At 37.9% G+C, this 24,094-nt stretch overlaps 1 protein-coding gene across 8 annotated transcripts in view; it reads right to left on the bottom strand.

Annotated features, from left to right (window-relative positions):
- Positions 1 to 6,356: 6,356 nt before the first annotated feature.
- Positions 6,357 to 24,094, bottom strand: part of LOC124776612 — a 42,648-nt gene continuing 24,910 nt past the window's right edge. For all 8 annotated transcript variants that reach the window (XM_047251685.1, XM_047251692.1, XM_047251689.1 and 5 more), the window contains exon 3: positions 6,357 to 7,052. In XM_047251685.1, coding sequence (XP_047107641.1) covers positions 6,791 to 7,052 — 262 coding nt within the window. In that variant the 3' untranslated portion in view covers positions 6,357 to 6,790. The remainder of the gene's footprint in view (positions 7,053 to 24,094) is intronic.

The following is a 24,094-nucleotide window of genomic DNA, read 5'->3' as shown; positions in this document are numbered from 1 at the left end:
AGGTCAAACCAAAGAATGTACAGAATCCCAGGAGTGAAAGTAAAAATCTTTTGCTGCACCTGTTTATTCACTGTTAGCAGTCTTCTGTCATCACCATTTTATGTATCTTCTTGGTCATCATCGAACCAACGCTGTTCCAAACCATCTCGATACTTATACCAAATATAACTGGCGCCTTTGTTGGGTGCCAAAATAGAGCAGACCATGATAGCTGCAGGGAAACTTGAGTGAAATATGATCAGTTCTTGCTTGCCACAAAGGATTCAAGTCTTACTCTGGGCATGGTAAGGTGCACAGATGATTTGGGAGACAGGTGTGGCGTGTGGGAAAGCTGCAGACAAATCAGTGCTGGACATATACATCATTCTTTATCCTGTCATTCAACTTTATTCCTCCATGAACATGAACAAGTCTTTAATTATTCTATCCTGCTACTACATTAATCAAGTGCATTTTCTTCTTTATATAATATTCTGGTACTATAGGGCACCAGCAGTGTAACTGCCAGAAGTGCAAGGATGCAAGCAGCTTGCTTGGAGGAACGTTGACAGAGGGCACTGACTCAGTGGCAATGGCACAGACACCGCACGTGATCCAATTGCAGCACCAAGCATGCAGCAGGTGACATCACCCGGCATAGCAGAAGGTCACAGTGCTGCCCAGAATCTGACTCCAAACTGCTATCGACAGCCAGCAATCCCGGGGAGGCAGCAGATGGAGTGGTGTTGGTTACTTGGGCTAGGCAGATAGGCAGAAGTCCCTCAGTCACAGCAGAGTTATCACAATACGCAGACACACACAGACTATGCACCACGCACTGCCCAGCTGGCCAAAAAATGATTAGCTGGTACGTCCATGGTTAAATACTGCTTCCATGCACTGAAACTTGCAGAAGTGTGACAATGTGTCACACCAAATCATCTAGAGTGAAGACAATGATCGTCTGTCGTAACTGGCATTGAGTTGAACTGCAGTTCTTCCTGGTTACTGGCCTGGTTTCATCATAAGGACAGCAGTGACATCGAAGTCATAGACATCCACTCAGCTCAATGGTTGCTGACCAGTGCCTGCCTGACTTAAGTATGTGGCCTTGTTGCAGTTCTGGGCTCTGACTTCTGTGTCATGTTCACCTGGTACTGGAAGAGTGTACAAGATGCACATAGCTCCACATACATTTGGAAATAACTCTGAAATTTTAAGCTCAAGCATCTTATTCAAGAGGTCTAATGGTTCCAAAGTAATGTATTCAAAGATTTAAGTATGAATTTTTTTCAAATATTTAATGTGACATAATTATGCTATTCTATGACAAATAACTTGCATTACTCAGCAACCTGATTATCAGTCATCTTCGATTATTTTCATAAAAACCCAAATGTTTTAATGAAATCTTTCATATCAGGTTTTCAAATTAGACACTAGATTGTCAATGATGATATAAATACTAACAAAGAGATAGAGGGGCTGGCCAGTACTTACCTCAGCTCAGTACAGCCGATAGATACACATAAAACAGAACTGAAAATTTACATTCCTAGCTTTCGGAACTTTGTTCCTTCATCAGGGAGGAGAGAGGGGAAAAAAGGGAAGAAGGGAAAGTGGATTCAGTTACTCGCAACCCAGGTTATGAAGCAACAGGGAAACGTAAACAGGGAGGGTAGCAAGGATGGAGGCATGGTTGTCAGAGGGAAGCCAAAGATATTCTACTGTAAGTACTGTGCCAGCTTCAAACCAAAGAGGATGCATACAGAAGTAAAGAGGTATATAGTATAAAGATAAACACAACTATGTAGGATGAAAAGATGCGTGAATGGCTAAAGAGGAAAGCCATTCACGCATCTTTTCGTCCTACATAGTTGCTTCATAACCTGGGTTGTGAGTAACTGAATCCACTTTCCCTTCTTCCCTTTTTTCCCCTCTCTCCTCCCTGATGAAGGAACAAAGTTCCGAAAGCTAGGAATGTAAATTTTCAGTTCTGTTTTATGTGTATCTATCGGCTGTACTGAGCTGAGGTAAGTACTGGCCAGCCCCTCTATCTCTTTGTTAGTATTTGTTTCACATCTTATATGAGATTTTCCATTAATCATAATGATGATATAAAAACATTTATCTTGAATAAATCATCTCTATTCATATCCGTTTACTTATGGTTTCACAATGAAATGATTTCTTCTGAGTGAGCACCTCCAGAAATTTATGATCAATATTAATTGCACCGGCAATAGCTTTGGGTTCAGGGAGAATGGTGCCTCAGTTTTTTCGAAGATATCCAAAGTCATTTAATGAGGTTTCAAAGTGCCTTACCTCAACACCAACAACAGTATTTCAAGCTTATGGTCCTTTGCTTGTTTAGTCAACTGGTACCCATAACTTTTGCCAAATTGATGCCATAATTAAATAATTGAAACATCTTACATAATATGTGTACCACAGAACATGTTTCAACTGACAAATATAACTTACTGAGAAAGTCAACAGCAAAGACAGTCTTATCCAAGTGATCTGCAACTGGTCTCACACTATCAACTGGCGTGCTCCAACAGCTATCAGACATGGAATACAAAGAACTTCCAAGACACTTTCAGAATTTTCCATCGCTGTGGATTGAAATTGAACAGGTTGTAAAGAAGTAGAATTGTTCCAAAAGACCATCAGCTGCATGTACTCTACATAAGGCTATGACAAATACATACAGAAAATTTTGCAAGTGGATTCTACTGAAGAAAATGTGCATAAGCTCCTTTATAAGATCCTCTCATATTACTCCCATTACCATAACTCTGTCCACAAAATTCATTGATAAGAACTGATTGAATGTTTCATAAGCACTGATTTAATTAAATATACAACTCCTGTTTTCTGATTGCAATCTATGAATTCCAAAAACCGTTCACTTATTTCATATTTATCAATGTCTTTAATGAAATAAAGCTAATGCAGGATGGATGTTGTTTGTTCAACATGAATTGAATCACGAGTTGCACCAGCAATAATTGAATAATACTTTGTATTTTCTATATTTTCCAAGGTGCACTCCTTACATCATGGGCACAACTAGAAATGAATTCATTGCAAGTATCGCTTGACAGATAATGCACTTCTTGTAAACACTTTCTAGCTTCTTGTCTGTCCCTCACCTCACTAATGGGTTTTGCAAGCATGACGACTCAAATGCTCCAATGATCTGAGGCGTTTTCCATTATTTCGATCTCCAATCTGTGAGATGAACCTCTGAAGGCCAAGCTTCTTTCACCAAAAAAGTCACATGAAGTAACATGAGAGCTTCCATTAAGTTGACTGTTCTATGGATGAACAAAATATAACCTCCACTTACAAGCAATCAGCGTGGTCTCTGTATCTCTTTCGTGTCATTTCATTTATCCATTTTTATGATTTTTCCTGGACAACTATGTGCAGAAGTATATTTTATTTTGTGCTTACTCTTGAATGCAAAATATATTTTGTGTAAAATCACCTTGTGATGGACTCAGCAATACCTTATCTTTGAATGTTGTCGGCAGTCCTACCAAATTATACTAACGTTTCACAGCTGTTGCTATCTACATTGTTGTTGTTGTTTTTATATGTAATTAATTACATGAGAGAAAATTTATTTTACAACAGCAGTCCTGATATTTGCCAACTGAGCATCCTTGACCATATGGAATCTTGAGACACTTACATCATCCCCCCCCCCCCCACGGGCCTTGGGCCCCAAAGATTTTGCTCCCTCCTGCTCCCCCCACCTCTACCCCTCCAGTATGGGCTACCTGTTCTCACAGTCGCACTGTTCTGGTCGGTAATAAATCAATGCCATTCCAGAGCAAAGTAAATATTTATGCCCCAAGATGGTACGCATACTACCAGAGTTCAATTCTCCTCCTACAGTACCAGTATTTCGTAAGTCATTTTCTTATCTTCTTATGGAAACTATTGTAAAGCTAATGCTGTAAAACAGGCTAACTTTCTGAAGCATAACTACTTTTCATCAATTTCCTATTTTATTCACTCCATATGGCCACTTGGCAGGATCCAAACTGCAGGATGAAAAAATGGTTGAATAATTATAGTCAATTGACTATAATTGACAGAGATATGCACGCTTACTGTGCAGCTTTCAAATCACTTCATAGCAACAGTCCAAATAACTATCCACTCATTCATGTACATGTCATGCAGGCTTCCGGTCTTCTTCTTTTAGTGTTCAACCCTGAGGTTGGTTTGCAGCAGAGCGCCATTCCTCTCTTCTGTCTGCCTTCCTCTTCACTTCCACATATGTGTTACATGCAACATCACTCATGATCTGTTACATGTATGATATCCTTGGTTGTCTCCACCAATTCCTTCCCTCAATAGCTCCTTCTGCTATTGTTCCAATGATGTTGTGTCGTACAATGTGCCCTACAAGTTTCTCTCTTCTTGTTTGGATGTACCTCCACAGAGATTTGGTTTCCTGTACTCTTCTAAGCACCTCTTCATTTGTTACTTTGTCTCTCCAGCTGATGATGATGATCATCATCATCCTCCTCCTCCTCCTGTAACACCACATCTCCAGGGCCTCTAGCCATCTTCTCTCTTCTCTTCCAATTGTTCAAGTTTCACATAGGGCCACACTCGAAACAAAACCTTTCATGATACGTTTCCTTATTTGCAGATTGATGTTGTTGCTGGTGAGTAAGTTCCTTCTCCAATTAAATGCAATTTTGGCTTTTTGTATTCCGGTCGCAATTTCTTTCCGGCTTCTACCATCTCTTCTGATTTTGCTTCCCAGGTAAGTAAATTCCTCCATCATTTCCAGCTCCTCTCTTCCAATCAGCAGGCTTCAGGCAGATTTAAAAATTACATTACAAGAATAAAAATAGGAAGGAAAACAGACATATTAGCATTGTGAGTGTTTTTTGAAATTAATTCCCAATTTGCCTGAATTGTCAGATGTTTTATTTAATGCTTATTAATGTTCTTAACTTGTGTACGAGTCCGAGACCAAGCTGTTTTTGCTCTTATACTTAGCAACAAAAGGAAGTACCAGAAGTTTAAGTGTACCAATATCAAATACATATTTAGCCTACTACAAGCAAAAAGCTTTATGTTAGGAAATAGTTTCACATTTCATTCACACACACCAGTTTCTAAAGCATGAGATCGAAAAGTAGTATTACAAAATTTTTATATAAATTTGGAATCTGTCTCATTCTTCCATAATTTGTGTGATGTTCCCGTTTCTTCCCCTTCCTTGTTCTAACAAAGAATCTTGTCATCACCAATTCTGTAGCTATTCCTGCCATTGTCAAAATTTGTTCGCCGATTAACTTCACTAACCCTGCCACAATCACCAGTTTAGTTATCCCGTTTCTCTGGTTAGGCGTTGTTACATGTTCGTACAATGCGTTTTCCGCACTACTTAGAGAATAGAACTGAAGCGGCTGCTAGCCGGGGACTGTACAACTGGACCTTACTAGTGTAGCAATCTGGCCAATAAATTTAAGTCAAAATTTCATTTTCTTGGATACACCTAGATTGCCCTGACAGATACATCACATACACTATGCATACATTCAAAAACCAACAAGGATGCATTTCAAAATCATATGAATAATCGATAGACCAATGTGCACTGGATACTATGTGCTTTGTGAATTTTTGTTTTCCTCTCTCTCTCTCTCTCTCTCTCTCTCTCTCTCTCTCTCTCTCTCTCTCAAGAATATCCCCCCCCCCTCCCCCTCCCCCTCCCCCCGCCCCTCCTGAAATACCCAGGTCAGATACCTCAGTTTGTCTCAACAACAAATCCCATAATGGAACAGATGTAAAAGACAGCAGACTTAGAATTTAGAGACATCTGAACAATGGTCTACATGAAGTTCATGAACCGACACCACAAATCTGTTTCACATAAATTCTCAGCAAGCACACAGTTATTGAGTGCTGGCGTCTTTAGCAGGGCACAAGGTACTAACAGCAGTGATTTATGTCTTTCAAAATTAACTTGCGTGTGAGACCAGGTAGAGTATAGCTGGATTCCAGAGTTTCTGGGAAGTTGTGTGCATAACAAATTACCTGTGCAGGTATTATTATTGTATGTACTTTACGGTATGATATGACAAGATATATTTCACAATATGACCTGTCTTAGCAGACAATGCTGTTGCGAAACTTACCAATCATCACTAACTCGAACCTCCTAAATGGTATGACACATGGCATTAAAAAACGAAGAGACTGGGTGAAACTCATATGCACCACTAGGCAATGCAGTCCTGGGTACACAACCTTCAATAAAAAATGAATGGATTGAATGCATGTGAGTGTGATTTACAAATCAAGAAAGCTTCTGAAATGTCTAAAGTAGGTACCTGGAATTAACAGCACAAAAAACTTTATTTCTGTAACAGTTTGTAATCCAACCTAATTTAACAGTTAAATTTTTTCTCAAAAGTAATATCTTGTAGGATTTGTCATACTGTGCATTAGACTATATTATATGATGTACATACTCGTATAAAAAGGCACAATAAAATTTAAGAGCAAATTGTAGATCACAGCATACTACAATCAGCTACAAAAGAAGCAACATATTCAAAACATGGTTTTGAGTGGTAATATGCCACTCAAATAACATCTTAGACACGAGTTAATTAAACTTGTCCAACTTGTCACTTTTTTGTCCATTGTGGTTAATATCACAGACAATTTGTTGCAGTCCAACATGTAATGTCTTCATTTGAAATACATGACTGTCATAGGAACATGGGTGGCATTATTCCAGTAAGAGTATGTCTTCTGGCTGAACCAATTAGGTCATATTATGTTGACGTCTCATTTCTTTCCGAAACGCTTCCAGCTTTGGCTCCAGTAAAACTTCAACATGCCGACGAGAAGACTCAACAACTTTTACTGTTTCAAGTAAACGGGCAGAGTTTGCTGCTTGTTCCAAATCATCTAATTGGCCAGTATCAAAGTTGAGAGCATGGTCCTGCGCAAAGCGCACCAGCTCCTTGACATCTCTCATTAAGTCTCGCCTACGGTAGCCAGCACCCCTCAAACGAGACAGCCACCTAAAACAATATTACACATGTATGTATTAGTATGTGATGCTGCTGTAGGAATTTGTGAAACAATAATTAGTTAGTAGAAAGCATACATTTAGCTGACAGAAGATTTACTTAAGAACACAGAAAACAGGAAATGACGTCTCAGCAAAGAGTGAATGACACTGGAGACAAAAAATGAGAACAAACACTAAATTAGTCAGCTTCCATATTAAGCTAATATCTTCTTTTAAAAAATAGAACAACAATATTAACTGCAAAGTTGTCAAGCAGTATAGCTTCTGAAAATGTAATGTGGGTTAAAGAGAAAGTGTGTCCGGGAGTAGTGATGAACAAGAAACATGATGCATTATAAAAAGGAAAGGAAGGACACACACACACACACATACACACACACACACACACACACACACACACACACACACACACACACACACCAGCAAGCACATCTCACACGCACATGACCATCGTCTCTAGCAGCTCGGAACATGCAACACTTTTCTCTCTTCCCCTCTCCCTCCAATCTGTCATTCTATCTGCTGAACACACCCAGGATCTCGCCCCACATTCCTCCAGCCGAAACACTATTCTAGGTTTTGCACCCAGATGTGTGTGTGAATGGCACCTCCGCTTTTCCTCCCTCTGTCCCTGGTAGGTCCCAATGCCTTACTACGGATGTAGCCATTATTGCAATTGGTCAGCAGTCCCCTTACTTGATTCTTGATAAATTCTCTAATGACACAGCCCAGAAGTTACATGTCTGTGTCAGAACCTTAGTACAGTCGTAATTCATTCAGTATAATTTCACCAGGTAAGTTTCCATGATTGCCAATTTGTTATGCTGCTGCAATCCGGTGTGCTGCTGGTGTTCTCCGCAACACAATCTTCGACAGCATGCAGAGTCTGACCTATATGTTTTGCCGCATTAGCAGGGTATCTGACTGACTTTTGATATCTGTAGATCAGGGTAGTCTTCGACATTACCACGCAACGCCCATGTTTTAGCTGGTGGGTGCAAGATTGTCTTCACTTTGTTTATAGAGAATTCTATTATGAGTTACCTCTAAGGTAATGGTCTACTGACACATGGTCAGCATGGATTCAGAAAATATCATTCTTGTGAAACACATCTAGCTCTTTATTCACAAGAAGTAGTGGGTGCTACTGACAGGGATCAAACTGATTCCATAATTCTAGATTTCATGAGTTTTGACAATGTTCCTCAAAAGAGACTTCTAATCAAATTATGTATCTATGGGTATTGCTTCAGTTGTGCACTGGATTCACGATGTCCTGTCAGGAAGGTTACAGTATGTAGTAATCGACAGAAAATCATCTAGAGAGAAGAGATGATATCTGGCATTCCCCAAGGAAGTATTACAGGCACTATACTGTATACAATCTTCATGAATGATTTAGGAGACCATCTGAGGTGCCCTCAGATTGTTTGGAGATGATGTTGTCATTTACCATCTACTTAAGTCATCAGAAGAGCAAAAACAATTGCAAACTGATTGAGACAATATCTGTATGGTGTGAAAAGTGGCAACTGTTTCTGAATAAGGAGAAGTATGAGGTCATCGACAAGAATACAGAAAGAAGACCACTGAATTTTGGTTACACAATAAACCATGCAAATTTAAATCCTGTCAATTCAACCAAATACCTAGGAATTACAAATACAAAAATTAAATTGGAACAATCACATAGATAATATTGTAGGGAAGACAAACCAAAGACTTTACTTTACTGGCAGAACACTTAGAAGATGCAGCAACAGGTCTACTACAAAGACTGCCTACACTATGCTTGTTTGGCCTCTGGTAGAGTACTGCTGTGAGGTGTGGGGTCCTTACCAGATAGGACCGATGGAGGACATCATAGGAGGCCAAAGAAGTGTAACTCTTCTTGTGTTGTCGTGAAATAGGGGAGAATGTCACAGATATGGTAAGCAAGTTGTTTTTCATGCAGCAAGATCTTTTCCTGAGGTTTCAATCACCATCTTTCTCCACTAAATGTAAAAATATTTAACTATTGCCAACCTACATGGGGAGAAATGATCGTCGTACTAAAATAAGAGAAATCGGAGCTCGTACAGAAAGATTTAAGTCTTCATTTATCCCATGCAGTGTTCGAGAATGGAATAGTAGAGAGATAGTCTGAAGGTGGCTTGCAGAATCCTCTGCCAAGCGCTTAAGTGTGAATTACAGAGTAGTGTAGACATAGATTTGTCCTATCTTCCTGGATAATGCACCAACAGTTGTACAGTGGGTGTAGGATGTAAGTTTCTCCGAATTTGCCATTCCTTGTAGCTGTTTTACAATGTCATTCTAGGTGTTCAAGTCCTCAATTGAGACTTTCATTGTCAGAGAGAACATGAGCCCTATGTACCGAGGTTCTGAGCACACCATTCCTTTGCTCTGAGTGGTGGCAACTGTTTGCATATCAGTATATGAGGTCTGTTCAAAAAGCTCCAGAACATTCATAATTTCATGTCAATGGTGTGTTGGAGCGAGTGAAATGCAGTTGGCAACACTGCACATGCCTGTGTTTAATATGTAATTACTGGCAGTTTCATTGTTGTATGTCTGTTAGTTATTGTTCAGTGCTGTACTGAGTAGAATGTTGTATCACACAGCTACTGAAGTTCAAGATGGCAGGGGAGCAACATGTCTGGATTAAATTTCGTGTGAAACTCGAAAAAACCTTTACAGAAACACACCAAATGATGCAAGAAGCCTACAGTCGCGAGTGCTTAAGCCTTACTCTGTGTTATGAATGGTTAACTGCGTTTAAAAAAGGCCAGATGGAAGTTAAGATAAGATGATCCTTGTTGAGGACATCCTTCCATGTCTACCGATGACACTCATGTCAGAAACATCAATGAAATTTTGCATCCCAGTCAGAGGGACTGTGCAAGAATGTAATATTTCAGTTGGACCATGCCTTGAAATCCTGACACAGCATCTTGGAATGCATATTATCACTGACAAGTTCATCCCACAATTCACAAGTCAAGACCAGAAAGTCCTTCTCACCTCGAAATTTGTGAAGAGTTTCTGGACTGTGCAAATGAGAATGAGATGTTCCTTAAAAGAATAACTGGTGATGAGACATGGATTTACGATTATGATGCTGGGACCAAGATTCAATCTACACAATGGGTTGGGAAGGGTTCTCCAAGACAAAAAAAGCTTATCAGGTCATGTCAAATGTGAAAGCCATGATAGTTTTCTTTGACTTTGAAGGATTAGTTTGTCAGGAATTCGTGCCACAGGGGCAAATTGTTAATTGATGGTACTATTAGGATGTGTTGCAAGAAAATGTGAGAAGGAAACAGCATGAAATGTGGGCGAGACACTTCATGGTTGTTGCATCATGATAATGTACTCGCACATTCATCCCTGTTGGTATGTGACTACTGCACAAAAAATGAAATCACTGTGCAGCCTCATCCTCCATACTCTCCAGACCTCACTGTTGAGACTTAACTCCACTGAAAAGAAAAAGACTTGCAAATTTAGATGAGATAAAAGAAAATTCGCAGGTGATGTTTTGTGAAATCTAGCCAGAGGTGTACCAAGACTGCTTTCAGAAGTGTTACTGGCATTGGAGCAGTGTATCAACTTTGGAGGAGAGTATTTCGAAGGAGAACATGTACAATAAAAGGTAAGCACAGAAAAATTTTGTGGACAAAGTATTGAAACATTCTGAAGAGACCTCGTAGGTAGGCATGTACCTTCTTCCAGTGCACACTGTGACCCAATATGCTGTTCACTCTGCTTTTTACCATGACATCCCGAAAGGGGAGCACTCCACCCAATTTGCTCTTCCATAGTAAAACAGATGTTCTCATGTATGGAATTGAGATTTATGTCATTCAGTTTGCATTATCCACGTGCCCATATGACAAAGGTGCCATCTACATACTGAAATAAATTGGCAATTGAAATAAATGGGCTGCATACTGAGCGTCCTCCTCTAAATGTTCATATATACAGTATGTTGGTGAAAGTGAACTCCCCAAGGCTGTTCATTATTCCTGCCCAATGTAGCGACGATCGAAAATAAAGTATGTTGATATCGAGATACTCCTTTACCACTTGTTATTGATTATTTGCTGTAATAATGATGATAACAAGAAATGCAGTTCCCAAAAATATTAAGCAATATCTCGAGGACGACAGCAGTGAAGTAATTGCTGGTTGGTTGATTTGGGAAGGGGACCAAATAGTGAGGTCATCAGTCCCATCAGATTATGGAAGGATTCGGAAGGAAGTCGGCCATGCCCTTTCAAAGGAGCCAGGAGTAATTTAGGGAACTCACAGAAAATCTATATCAGGATGGCTGCACATGTCTTCCCGAAAGAGTCCAGTGTGTTAACCACGAACCACCTCACTTGGTGCAAAGTAATAATGCCATGAAAAACTCTTCTATACAGTAGGAATGAGTTGTGTAGTTAGCTAGGCGCTCTCTCTCTCTCTCTCTCTCTCTCTCTCTCTCTCTCTCCCCCCCCCCCCCCTCTCTCTCCCTCTCTCTCTCTGTGTGTGTGTGTGTGTGTGTGTGTGTGTGTGTGTGTGTGTGTGTGTGTGTCGCTGTTCCTCTTCCAGTTTCAAAAACACACATTCTCCAAGTGACAAAAATTTCAGTAGGAAAAGAAATGATTCAATCAAAAGTTTTATTCCCTACTAACAGTATCATCATGAACTGTGGCAGAATGATTATTGTCTCATTGTATTGCAGTTCATTCTTGATAACGAACAGATATCTACAGCATTACCTCTCCGTGCTTTTTGGAAAATTCCAAGGTGTATTTTTCCACTTTTTCATGCTAATTTTTTTTTCAGATATTATGAAACACCGTCTCTGCTGGGATCATCAAAATTGAGACCAATCACATTTTGTCTAAACCATTTACTGTAGTTCCATAGAGAAATTCTAAGCCATTCTTTAACTTTACTACCTCTTCAGGGACATATTATGGGCCATATAACCAAAAGTTTATTTATTTATTTTTTTTTATTCCTTGATTAATGTGGATAAATTTGTTGCAGTGAAGTTCAAAGTTGTGTACATGGTACGAAGTACACATTGTAACACCCTAATTTCTTTAAAATTGTCAATGCCAATCTAGGAATCTACCAATAAGAAAGACAGCTCTTTAACAACAGTTTCACAAGAGGTGATTTCTACATTATGCTGCGATTAGTTTCCTGTGCTTTTAATTTTCATAAATTCTTTAGTACAAATGTTGATGGTGTTGGGACAGCAACCAGCCACAAATTTACTTTCAGTTCCTTTATCCAAAGGGTACCATTACCGGTTTAGAATCTTAGTGATTCATCTTCAGACGGTTTACGCGATTTCCTTATGAGACGTGGTGTGTTTTTTTTACAGATTACTTGTCATGAAATGTCGGTTAGGAGTGTTTGTTTTCATAACATTCATCCAACAGATGTGAATAAATACCCACTGCATTCTTATTGTTGCACATGTAAATTTTTCTCACTGAACACTTTAGATTTGTCACTGAGAAGATTTCTACCACACACCACACGTTTTGATGCATACAATGTATCTTCTCAGTGACAAATCTTAAGTGTCCAGTTAGAAAAATTTGTGTGTGCAACAATAAGAATGCAGCGGGAGTGTATTTACATCTGTTGGGCGAATGTTATGAAAACAAACACTCCAAACCGACATTTCACAACAATTAATCTGTAAAAAAAACACACCACTTGTCATAAGGAAAGCGTGTAAACCGTGTGAATATGAATCACAACGATTCGAAACTGGTAATGGTACCCTTTGGATAAAGGCACTGAAAGTAAATTTGTGGCTGGTTGCTGTTCCAACACCATCAACATTTGTCACCAAATGACAGCCACGGTTGCCATCATGTCATCATATGACAAAATTGCAGAATCCTTTAGTAATTCACTTGCAGCATATCCCGAGGCGTAATATACCCTAATGTCAGTATCGTCAATCATATTTTAGCACGAGGATTATTTGTAATTTTAAAACTAGTAAGATTTCTCAATAAATTTGCATCATCATTTATAACATTTTTGTAACCATTACCTACTCATGACACTTTGTATATGGTTCTTTGTATGCTTCGAAAATTATGAAATATCAAAATTGGTAAGGCAATTGTGGTGTCACCGCCAGACACCACACTTGCTAGGTGGTAGCCTTTAAATCGGCCGTGGTCCATTAGTATACATCGGACCCGCGTGTCGCCACTGTCAGGATTGCAGACCGAGCGCCACCACACGGCAGGTCTAGAGAGACGTACTAGCACTCGCCCCAGTTGTACAGCCGATGTTCATAGCAATGGTTCACTGACAAATACGCTCTCATTTGCCGAGACGATAGTTAGTATAGCCTTCAGCTACATTTGCTACGACCTAGCAAGGCGCCGTATTCAATCGATAATTAATATTATGAAGCATGTATCATCAAGAGAGATGTTCTACAATTGTGGATTAAAGTTAAGTATTATATCAACTACGTACTTTATTTGCAATTCAAGATATTGTCCTGTTCCAGACCTCACGCCAGTCAGCGTGTAATTAAACGCGTGCATTTCGGCCTCCTCTAGAAAAACAGTGTTGGCTCTTCTGCCAACACTACAGCAATTTTCATCTAATAAAAAGTGTGGATGAGACAAGTGAAGTTTCAAACTCATTATCCGTCATTTAATTGCTGTGATGTAAGGCATACATAACTTTTAATGCAATTAAAATGCATGTTTTACTGTCCCATAATGGTATAGTAAAAGAAAAGTGTCATTTTCTAAAAAAGATGTCATGCGATTTCAATGCAAGTATGTTATGGGAAAAAATTATATGTGCAAATAGTCAGCAACTTAATTATAACCTTCAAATTATTTTTTTGTAACTTGTCCCATTCTCTCAAAAGCTTAACAGACGAATTCAATGACACTCTGGAGAAGTTTAATTATTCCTTACTTTTAATGTATAAAATTACTATTTTAATAAACTTAAAAAAAAGAACTTTCATAAAAGAGAGCAATTCAAATTTTTTATCTTAAATAATGTTGATATTTATTAGATCATGTAATTAATCAATTTTTGAAAATATAATAGGATATATTTAAAGAATCTACTCACCAAATGGCAGCAAAAGGAAATGCAAATAAAACTTATGGAAATATACAAGCTTTTGGAGCCAGTGGCTCCTCCTCCTGGCAGAAGAGTTGAAGGGAAAGGAAGAGCAATGAAGGTAAAAGCCTGGCAACATTTAGGAAATGGGGAGATTTATAGAACAGTCGCTCAGAACCTTTTGTCAGGTGAGACTTTCTGAACAGGATGAGAAGATTTGACTGGGATTTGTACCATATAAGATTTGAAAACCATATGAGATTTGAAAACCAGATAGCTTAAAAGTGGAAGATAGGGTCATAAACAACACACAGATTACTGCAGAAAAAATTAATAAATAAATAAAAATAAAACCATGCAAGAGTTAATAAGAGCAGAAAGATAAGTGTATTGTATGTGTCGCAAAGAAAATACACAGGTCAGAAAACTGAAAATGAGTAAAGAAAAGGAATAGATACTGAAAGTGAATGCTGAGACCAAAGAAATTAATGTAAATTTAAGCCATGTGGATAGTGCAGGGTGAACCCAAGCACCTGTTTTAACACCAGTTCCCACTTGTGGTATTCTGAGGAACTGGTGTCAGGAGGGGGAATCCCAATGAAATGAGTGGTGAAACAGGCAATGGAGTCATGACCATCAAATTTTAGAGCATGTTCTGCAACAGAATATTGTGTGTTGCCAGTATACACCCTCAGTCTATGCCCATTTGTCCTAACGGATAACTTGGTGGTAGCCATATCAATGTAGAAGACCAAACAGTGTTTACATAACAGCACGGTAAGTTTATTGGAATGCCAGTGCTGATGGAGTTTAACTCAAATGGAAGATATGGCATGTGGTTTTGGATGGAAAAAAATGGAATTTTTTTTTATGGTGATGACGAAAATAAAGAAAACAAATTGTAGTAACATATTGTTAAACAGTTTGCGTTTATGTGTGAGAATTTTTCATAATTATCCATGCAATACCTGACACTGTGTGAAAGCCTTGTACCCTTACACAGTAATTTATAAAGAGCATGCTATCACCAGAAATGCTTTTGAATTTAACTTTGCCTCGGGAATAATTAAAACTATGATTCCTGATTGCACTCCAAATAATGAAGTCAACTTTCTAATGGGTGATGAAAGGGATGATATTCATGTGGGTTGCTTTGTTGTTGCTGCAAACATTTAAATTTAAAGCTGACAATACTGCTTGGGTACCAAAGTGATACTGACCAACAACAAAGATTTTCATCCCCTGGTTTGGAGATCAATGTTGTTTCATAGGCTGATGTATTTTTTGCTAAATCTAAAATTTGTTTATTTGTTCGTGTTAGAAACCTATGTTTCCAAAATAAAACAGATTAAAATTAAACTGACTTCTGTTTTGTACTAGTATTGTTCCATCACTATGAATATTCGATTCCATCATGTGTCACAATTTTAATATTAAAATACCAGGTGGGAGTGAAAAATTATTAATGCACACTGGACGAGCACAAAAAATTTCAGATTCTAATTGGATGTAGTTTCTGAAAATTTTCAGACTATGTTACCACACATTTCTTGTATCTTCTCCGAGTCCCATTCCATGATAGATCTATTTTTATTTATTTACAGAACACTAAATAAAATTTCTGTAATTTTATTGTACTGACATTGTAGTTAAGCCTATACCATTTAAGACCACAGAGAAAGAGTTGCTGTTTCAATATAAATTTAATGTTGGAATGTGAAACAAGTTACAATAGTATGCAGATATGTCCCTCAACTAATACATGATATTGTTCACTGTCTTAAAAGGAACAAATGTTATGGGTTCATGGCTATATTGTGTTTCTATGTAAATTTTACCATGGGTGAAAGCAAAGGCTCCATAAAAACAAGTGATCATATTTTCAGTTACGTATACTGACCTACTCTAGACTCTCCGTAAACCGGCCCTCAGTAGTCTGGCCTCTCAGTAATCCGGCACACATCCGAAAATACATGCACAATGAATTATCATGCGCAGAATGCTTTGTATACTGTATTTGAAATTTTAGCTTTCTTTCAAGTTCGGAATCATGTCTTCTGAAAGGAAACATGTTAGGCTAGACCTAAAGCAGAAACTCAGAATTTTAGAAAAGTTAAATCAAGGTTCTTCGCAGAAAGCCATTGCTGCTGAGTTCATTGTTGGACAAGCAAATATTTATGACACAAAAAAAAGATGTTATTCAACAGTACTCAACACAAATGGATAGTGAGTTGGGAAAACGGAAGGTTATGCGAAAGAGTGAGAATGTAGAACTGGAGGCAGCAGTTTATAGATGGTTCATACCACAGCGCAGTAAAGGAATTCCAGTCAGTGGGCTGACTAAGGGAAAAAGCAGCTGCATTTGACAAACAACACAGTGGTAGTAACTTATTTGCAGCGAGCAAAGGTTGGCTATCAAACTGGAAAAAACAACATGGTGTTCAGCAGCTGACATTCTAATTACATTTTTGCAATGTGTTTATCTGACATTCCCTCTTTTATGGGTCTATGGAATGAATAATTAATCTAATCTAATCTAATGGATTTTTGGTACCTGGTCTCAGTTCCAAGTCTAACATAAGAGAGAAACCTTCAGGTAGACCTGTTATAATCTCTAATTGCAGTTCACAACAAAGAAGTGCCATTGAATCAAAGAGTTTAAGAAATAACAAACTTTGCTTATTTCATCAATATATAATGGGTCTACAGAACAAACTGGACCAGTTGTCTGTCTGCATTTATGACAGTGATGCAACAAACAATGCCCATATTTTATGTTTTACTGAACATCATATGAAGGAAAGGATTGAAATGCTGCAACTAGACAAGTACACCTTAGCAACTTTTTATATTAGAAGTAAAATGAACAAAGGAGGAATGATAATGTAATATAGTGTACAAATCTATAGATTTAAAAAAATATTGTGTTGACCAGCATTTTGAGGGTTGTTGCATTGAAGTCCTTGTCAATACACTGCCTATTTATGTTATTGCAGTCTACAGAGCTCCCTCAGGAAAGTTCAGTGTATTCCTCAAGCAAGTAGAATCACTTTTAACTTACTTGTATTCAAAAACCAAAGAAATAACAATGGTTTGTGATTTTAATGTACATTTTCTTACCTGTAACAATGATAGAACAGAGTTTGAGAATGTAATGAATGCTTTCAATCTGAGAACAGTTGTTGACTTTCCCACTAGGGTAACAAAGAACTGTACAAGTCTGATTGACAATATTTTTGTAGATAATAATAGAATCGAAAATATATTTGTAACAAAAATCTTAAATGGTCTCTCTGACCACGATGGTCAGCTGTTCGAAATACACTATGCAAGCCCTGCTAACGAAGGCAGTTCTATCAGTAGACCATACAGATTAATCAACAGTGAGAATCTGGAAACCTTCAGTAGGCATTTGGAGCAGTTAAGTTGGGAGGCAGTACATGAGGTCAAAAATGTAAATGATAAATTCAACATTTTCCTAAATGAATTTGTTACCCTTTTTGAAGCTGTATTTCCTAAGAGAATTTCAAAAAGCACAAACCAGAATGATTGTAGGAGACAGTGGCTCACTGAGGGAATAAAAACTTCATGCAGAAAAAAGAGAATGCTTTATGTTTCACTAAGAAATTCTGATAAACCTCAGGATAGGGAACACTACAGATTGTACTGTAACATCCTAAAGAATATTATTAAAAATCAAAGAGTATGTTTATCAAATCTGAAATTGACAGATCCAATAATAAAATAAAAACAATCTGGATGGTGGTAAAAAGGGAGACAGGAAAAGTTTAAGAGAATACAGACAGTATCCAAGTCTGTCACAATGGAAGCATGGTAGATGAAGGGGAAATAGATGCCACTATCTTCAGCAATCATTTTTGGACAGCAGCAGATCAAACTGGATGATCATTTACTGACAGCAGCAGATCAAACTGGATGTAAAGGGTCTATGGATGAAGCCATGAACCTTCTACAAAAAGAAGCGCAGAGAAAAATTAGCCTGATGTATGTACCCTACATCACAGCATATGAGATTGAGAAGGTGATATGCCAAATGAAAAACAAAAATTCCACTGGTGTGGACAATATATCTCTCAAAGTACCGAAACAATGCCACAAACATATTCTTAAAGTTCTGTATCACATATTTAATGAAGCTCTAAATCAAGGTACTGTCCCTAACAGACTAAAATTTGCAGTTGTTAAATCACTCTTCAAAAAGAGTGATAAAGCAGAGGTTTCTAACTACCGCCCAATTTCATTGTTAACAAGTCTTTCAAAAATCCTTGAGAAACTTATGTACAATAAAATCATGGATCACCTTAACAAATATAACATCCTTAATAAAAATCAGTTTGGATTTCAAAAGGGTGTTTCAATTGAACAAGCCATTTTCTCATTTGTCAACAAACTCCTTGAATCAATAAACAAGAAAATGCCACCAGTTGGAATCTTTTGTGATCTGTCAGAAGCATTTGACTGTGTAGACCACAAGATTCTACTAATAAAGGCTGAGCATTATGGCATAAAGATAAAGTAGGGAAGTGACTTGAATCATATCTAGATGACAAAAATCAGAAGGTAGTATTAAACAATTGTGCAAAGGTGCATGCCAGCTCTGATTGGGGTACATTAAAATGTGGAGTGCCACAGGGCTCAGTGCTTCGTCCCTTACTTTTCTTTATCTTTGTAAATGACCTCCCATGGTGTGTTACCCAAGAAGCACACATCACCCTATTTGCAGATGACACAACCATTATGATTGACAAGGTACTCAACTGCAGTCTAGAGAACACTGCAACCACTATATTCCAAGAAGTTCTAGATTGGTTCACTGCAAATGGCCTGTCCCTCAATGTTAATAAGACTAATTTCATTCAGTTTCAAACAGTAAACAAAAAATTGGAAAATATTGAAATAAAATGTGGAGACAAAGAAATAGTGAAAATTGCATCTTCCAAATTTCTGGGTTTACATATTGATAACAATCTAAACTGGTCTGTCCACATCACCGACCCATGTAAAAGACTGAATTCAGCAGCGTTTGCCATTCACTCAATTGCATCTGTTTGTGACATGGAAACAATCAAAACTGCATATGTTGGTTATTTCCATTCACTTATGACATATGGCATCATATTCTGGGGAAATAAACTACAAGCAAATAGTCTTTGTTGCACAGAAGAGAATTATCAGCATTATGAGTAGAGTGCATCCTAGATCTTCTTGCAGAAATTTATTCAAACGGCTGGGGATCCTCACCATGCCTTGTTCAAATGGCTCTGAGCCCTATGGGACTTAACATCTGTCGTCATCAGTCCCCTAGAACTTAGAACTACTTAAACCTAACTAACCTAAGGACATCACACACATCCATGCCCGAGGCAGGATTCGAACCTGCGACCGTAGCGGTCACGTGGCTTCAGACTGAAGCGCCTAGAACCGCATGGCCACACCGGCCGGCTCACCATGCCTTGTCAATACATCTTATCACTAATGTGCTTCGTGCACAAAAATTATGCAATTTACAAAATGAATAGTGCGTATCATGATCACAATACAAGAAGAAAACATGATCTTAACATAGATTTAAAAGATCTCAGCATGGTACCGAAAGGAGTTCTTTATTCAAGTATAAAAGTGTTCAATAAACTTCCTGTCCATATCAAATCAGTCATTGGGGATCATACTAAATTCAAAACAGAACTAAAACTTTATTTTTGGATAATTCTTTCTATTCTTTACAGGAATTCTTTGATAATGTGTAATACTTCTTGAATGTGTGTTTAATTTCAAGTGTTTGTAATAGAACTGATTATGTAGATTAGCATATCACTTGTTAGAAGAATATTTTTAGATGAATTACTTTAAATTTTTTTATGTAATCATCTATGTCATTACTGTACTATTATCTGTGTTGTTATCTGAATGTATGTGTGTAATTATTTGACATGCGGATGTCGTTTTTCATGTATCTGCTTATAAATGTTAATTGGTTGCCTCATGATCATCTACATGTGGCTATTTCTGTAATAATCTGACACGTTCTACATCCTAGCGATACATTCGCATCAAGGATCCATGGAACTCAAAATAAATAAATAAATAAATAAAAACAGTCACCAGGGAAAGTCGCTCAGTTAACAATAAAGATGCTGATGAGTTTGTAAGCAGGATACGAAAGATAATGGAGGTAGAAGATTTAAATGCTGATATCTTGTACAATGCTGATGAATAAAGACTGATGAATAAAGACTCTTTTACAAGATGCTTCCTTCAAAAACATTAGCTGCCAACAATGAGAAGGAAGCTCGTGGTTACAAGCAACAGAAACAGCGCCTAGCATCAATGACATGCTGTGATGCAAATGGGAGTCATAAACTACCGCTTATAGTGATTAGAAAATCCCAACGTCGGCGTTGTTTTCAACACACTGATGTAAATACTCTACCAACACAGTATTGCACTCAGAAGAAAGCATGGGTGGACAGGCGAATATTCTCTCGGTGGTTCCATGAAACGTCTGTACCAGCAGTGAGAAAAGAGCTAAGAAGAAAAAGCTTCCACTGTTAGCTATCCTTATAATTGACAATGTTCCCAGTCATCCTTCAGATGTTTCTCTAAAGCCCAATGGTATACAAGCACTCTTTCTCCCACCCAATGTGACAGCCTTAATTCAGTTCATGGACCAGGGAATTTTGGAATCAATTAAACATCATTAAATCAATTAAACATCATTATTGACATTCACTTATCTCCTTGCAGAATGAAAGTGAAAACAACTCTATCGAGACTATGCTGAAGGCATCGAAAGCTATTAACATACGTGATTATGTTTTCCAAGCAGCCGAAGCATGGGGTAAGGTGGAGAGCACTACCATAATGAAGAGCTGGAGAAAATTGTGGGTATCCATTGATGCTGAGTTGGATCCAGTAGTGAGTGACAGCAATAAGCCAGTCATTTCGGAATTATCAATTGCTTTGTACACTGACATGTTCCACAACCTTCCCAGGAGGAGAAGAAATTGATGATGATGTTACTAAGTGGCTGAATGAGGAAAACTGTAATATGGATCAAACTTTAACAGATGAAGAAATAATCAAAAGCATGCAAGAAAGTAATGATGAAAGTGATGAAGAATAGGACACAGGAGGACACAGCATGAAGATTTCTCACATTGCTGGTGCTGAAGCTGTCGAGGTCTTCCTGGAGTACATTCTGCAATAACCAGATACATTCAATACCAATGTAATGCTTGTAAAGTGGTTGCGTGATATAGCATGCCATCATCATTGTGAAAGTTAAAAATTAGGGACATGTTCCATTGTGAGCGATATGACTGGGTAATTATGTGCAGTATATTGTACACCCAAGGACTAAGTTTTCTTTGAAAATTAATGTATTTTTGGATTTAATAAAGTGCATCCTCTATATTTTAAAACTGTATCCTTTGTTTAATAAAGTAGAGTACAGCATGTCCCCTACATTTTCAAAATAAATAAAAAATAAATGAATAAAATAAATTTCAGATACTCAATAATCCTCCGGCACTTCCGCTAATCCAGCACCCATGTGCCAGGAATGGCCAGATTAGCAAGAGTCTAGTGTAAGTGCATGACGTCCAGCCCAGCCCATCCATCCTATCTTCAGAGAGAATGATACATATTCTGGATAGTTCTTTCTTTTCTTCCAAAATAAAGTTCAGTCATCAGTTGAACAATTAGGAAATTTATTTTGATTTGCCATTTCAAGAGATTAACCTGTCATCTTCAGAAGCCTACAAAATTTGTGATATTTTAAACCATTATAACTTGGCCATACACTTTTATGTTTTTCAAACTCTTATTTTACTTTCATTTTGTGCACTTCTCAGTATATGCAAAATTTCTATATTAAGGAAAGATGGAGGAGGAAGTGTGCGTTTCTCGATTTTGAAATGTTCTGCAAAAGCTGACATATATACTTTTAAATAGGACAGGCAGAAGAAACATTTAAGACAAGCTTTCACGAATACTTGCTCAACAAAGAGAGTGAAAATTCATGGAAGTCAACTTTTGCATAATGTCTCAAAATCGAGAAAAACACTTTTCCTTCCCCACTTTTGCCTTATATGGAAATTTTTGATATAGTTGTCAACGGCTACAAAATGAATTCCTTAGAAGAGTTGAAAAGTAGACACTATTTCAATTGTATTGCCCCTCCTACAAAATGGTGAAAATGAGATCATTTCTTCTCAATATTAATGTCAGCAATACATTCTGTGGATTGTGCGCCATATTTCTGCAATGTATTATACATAATTTCCTTTATCTACACCTTAGTTAAACTCTTTAACAACTTGATATGTACATAAACTCTGAGTTAACGAGACTGTTAGTGGTGTTTGGACTCTAAGGAGAAAGACAGTCATTCAAGGTGCGAACTGATATGTCATGTAAGCTCCAACAGCTTAGGCACAATAACATTGAACAGAAAGGTATAATGTAATAAGACAGATAAAAAATCTATGCACCAAGTGGGGATAAGAAAATGTGTGTAAGTTAAGCTTTTGCAACAAGGGGTTGCTCCTTCTGGCAGAAAGGTTTGAAGGGGAAGGAAGATGGATGAAGGAACAGGATTGGCAAGGTTTAGGAAATGTAGATAGTTACAGAAATGCTGCCCAGAACCCTGTGTCAGGGAAAACTTACCAGATGGTATGAGAAGGAAAGACTGACTGTTTGGGACACACTGTATGAGATTTGAAAACCTGAGAGCTTAAAGGTGGAAGACTGGATATAAGTAAGACAGAAATTACTAAGGTAACACTGGAACGAGTTAATAAGAGTGGAAAGCTAAATGCATTATACATTGTAGACAGATGATGAGGAAGATCACAGAGAAAAACTGATGGGTCAGAAAATAAAAGGTACAGAAAACAAAAAGGGAGCAAACAAAGGAATATTACTGAAGCAAAATGCTGAGACCAAAGAAATTAAGGCCAGGTTGGGGGAGACGTGAGGATATGCTCTAACACCAGTGCTGATTCTGAGAAACGGAGGAGGGGGGGGGGGGGGGGATTTTCCAAACTGGTGAAACAGACAATGAGGTCACACAACAGTCATGTTGAACAGCACACACTGCAACAGGATATAGTGTGTTGCCAGGATACATTCTCTGTCTATGCCCATTCATTCTATTTGATACCTTGGTGATAGTTATATCATCATAGAAGGCCAAAAAGTGTTTATGTAACAACTGGTTCTCAGCATGTATCATTTCAAAATTGGGAATGCTGTTTTGTCTTTTACATTGGTAAGACTACCACCAAGTTATCAGTTAGGATGAATGGGTGCAGACAGAAGGTGTATACTGGCAACACACAATATACTGTTGCAGAGCATACTATAAAATATGACAGTTGTTACCTTGTTGCCTGTTTCAACACATGTGCAGTTTCGCAGAAGTAAGCGGTCATGGGGAGGGGGAGGGGGGGTGGGGGGAAATTGGTGTTTGGTGTTACAACCTGTCCTTCGTTCTTGCCACCCACCTGGCATTACTTTGCGTTAATTTCTATGGTCTCAAAATTTCTTTTCAGCAACTATTCCTTTTTTCGATCCCTTTTTGTTTTCTATATCTTATTTTATGACCATCTATTTCCCCCTTTCCCATCTCCTAACATACCCCACCCAAACTATCATTTACAGTGCACTTAGCTTTCTATTCGTATTAAGACTTGCACAATATTTTCTCAGTAATCCCCATCTTGCATAATGCTGTATCTTTCACCTTCAAGCTCTCGGGTTTTCAAATCTCTTACAGCGCAGTCCCCAATAATCAGTCGTTCCTTATCCCATTCAGCAAGTACTTAACTTTTACCCACGTTTCCTCCTGCCGCCACTTGGTGAGTAGATTTTCTATTCATTGAATTATATTTTCAA

The sequence above is a fragment of the Schistocerca piceifrons genome, chromosome 2, assembly GCF_021461385.2.
Source record: "Schistocerca piceifrons isolate TAMUIC-IGC-003096 chromosome 2, iqSchPice1.1, whole genome shotgun sequence".
Taxonomy (NCBI): domain Eukaryota; kingdom Metazoa; phylum Arthropoda; class Insecta; order Orthoptera; family Acrididae; genus Schistocerca; species Schistocerca piceifrons.
Note: the sequence above shows the minus strand (reverse complement) of the source record. Positions and strands in the feature narration are given on the sequence as shown.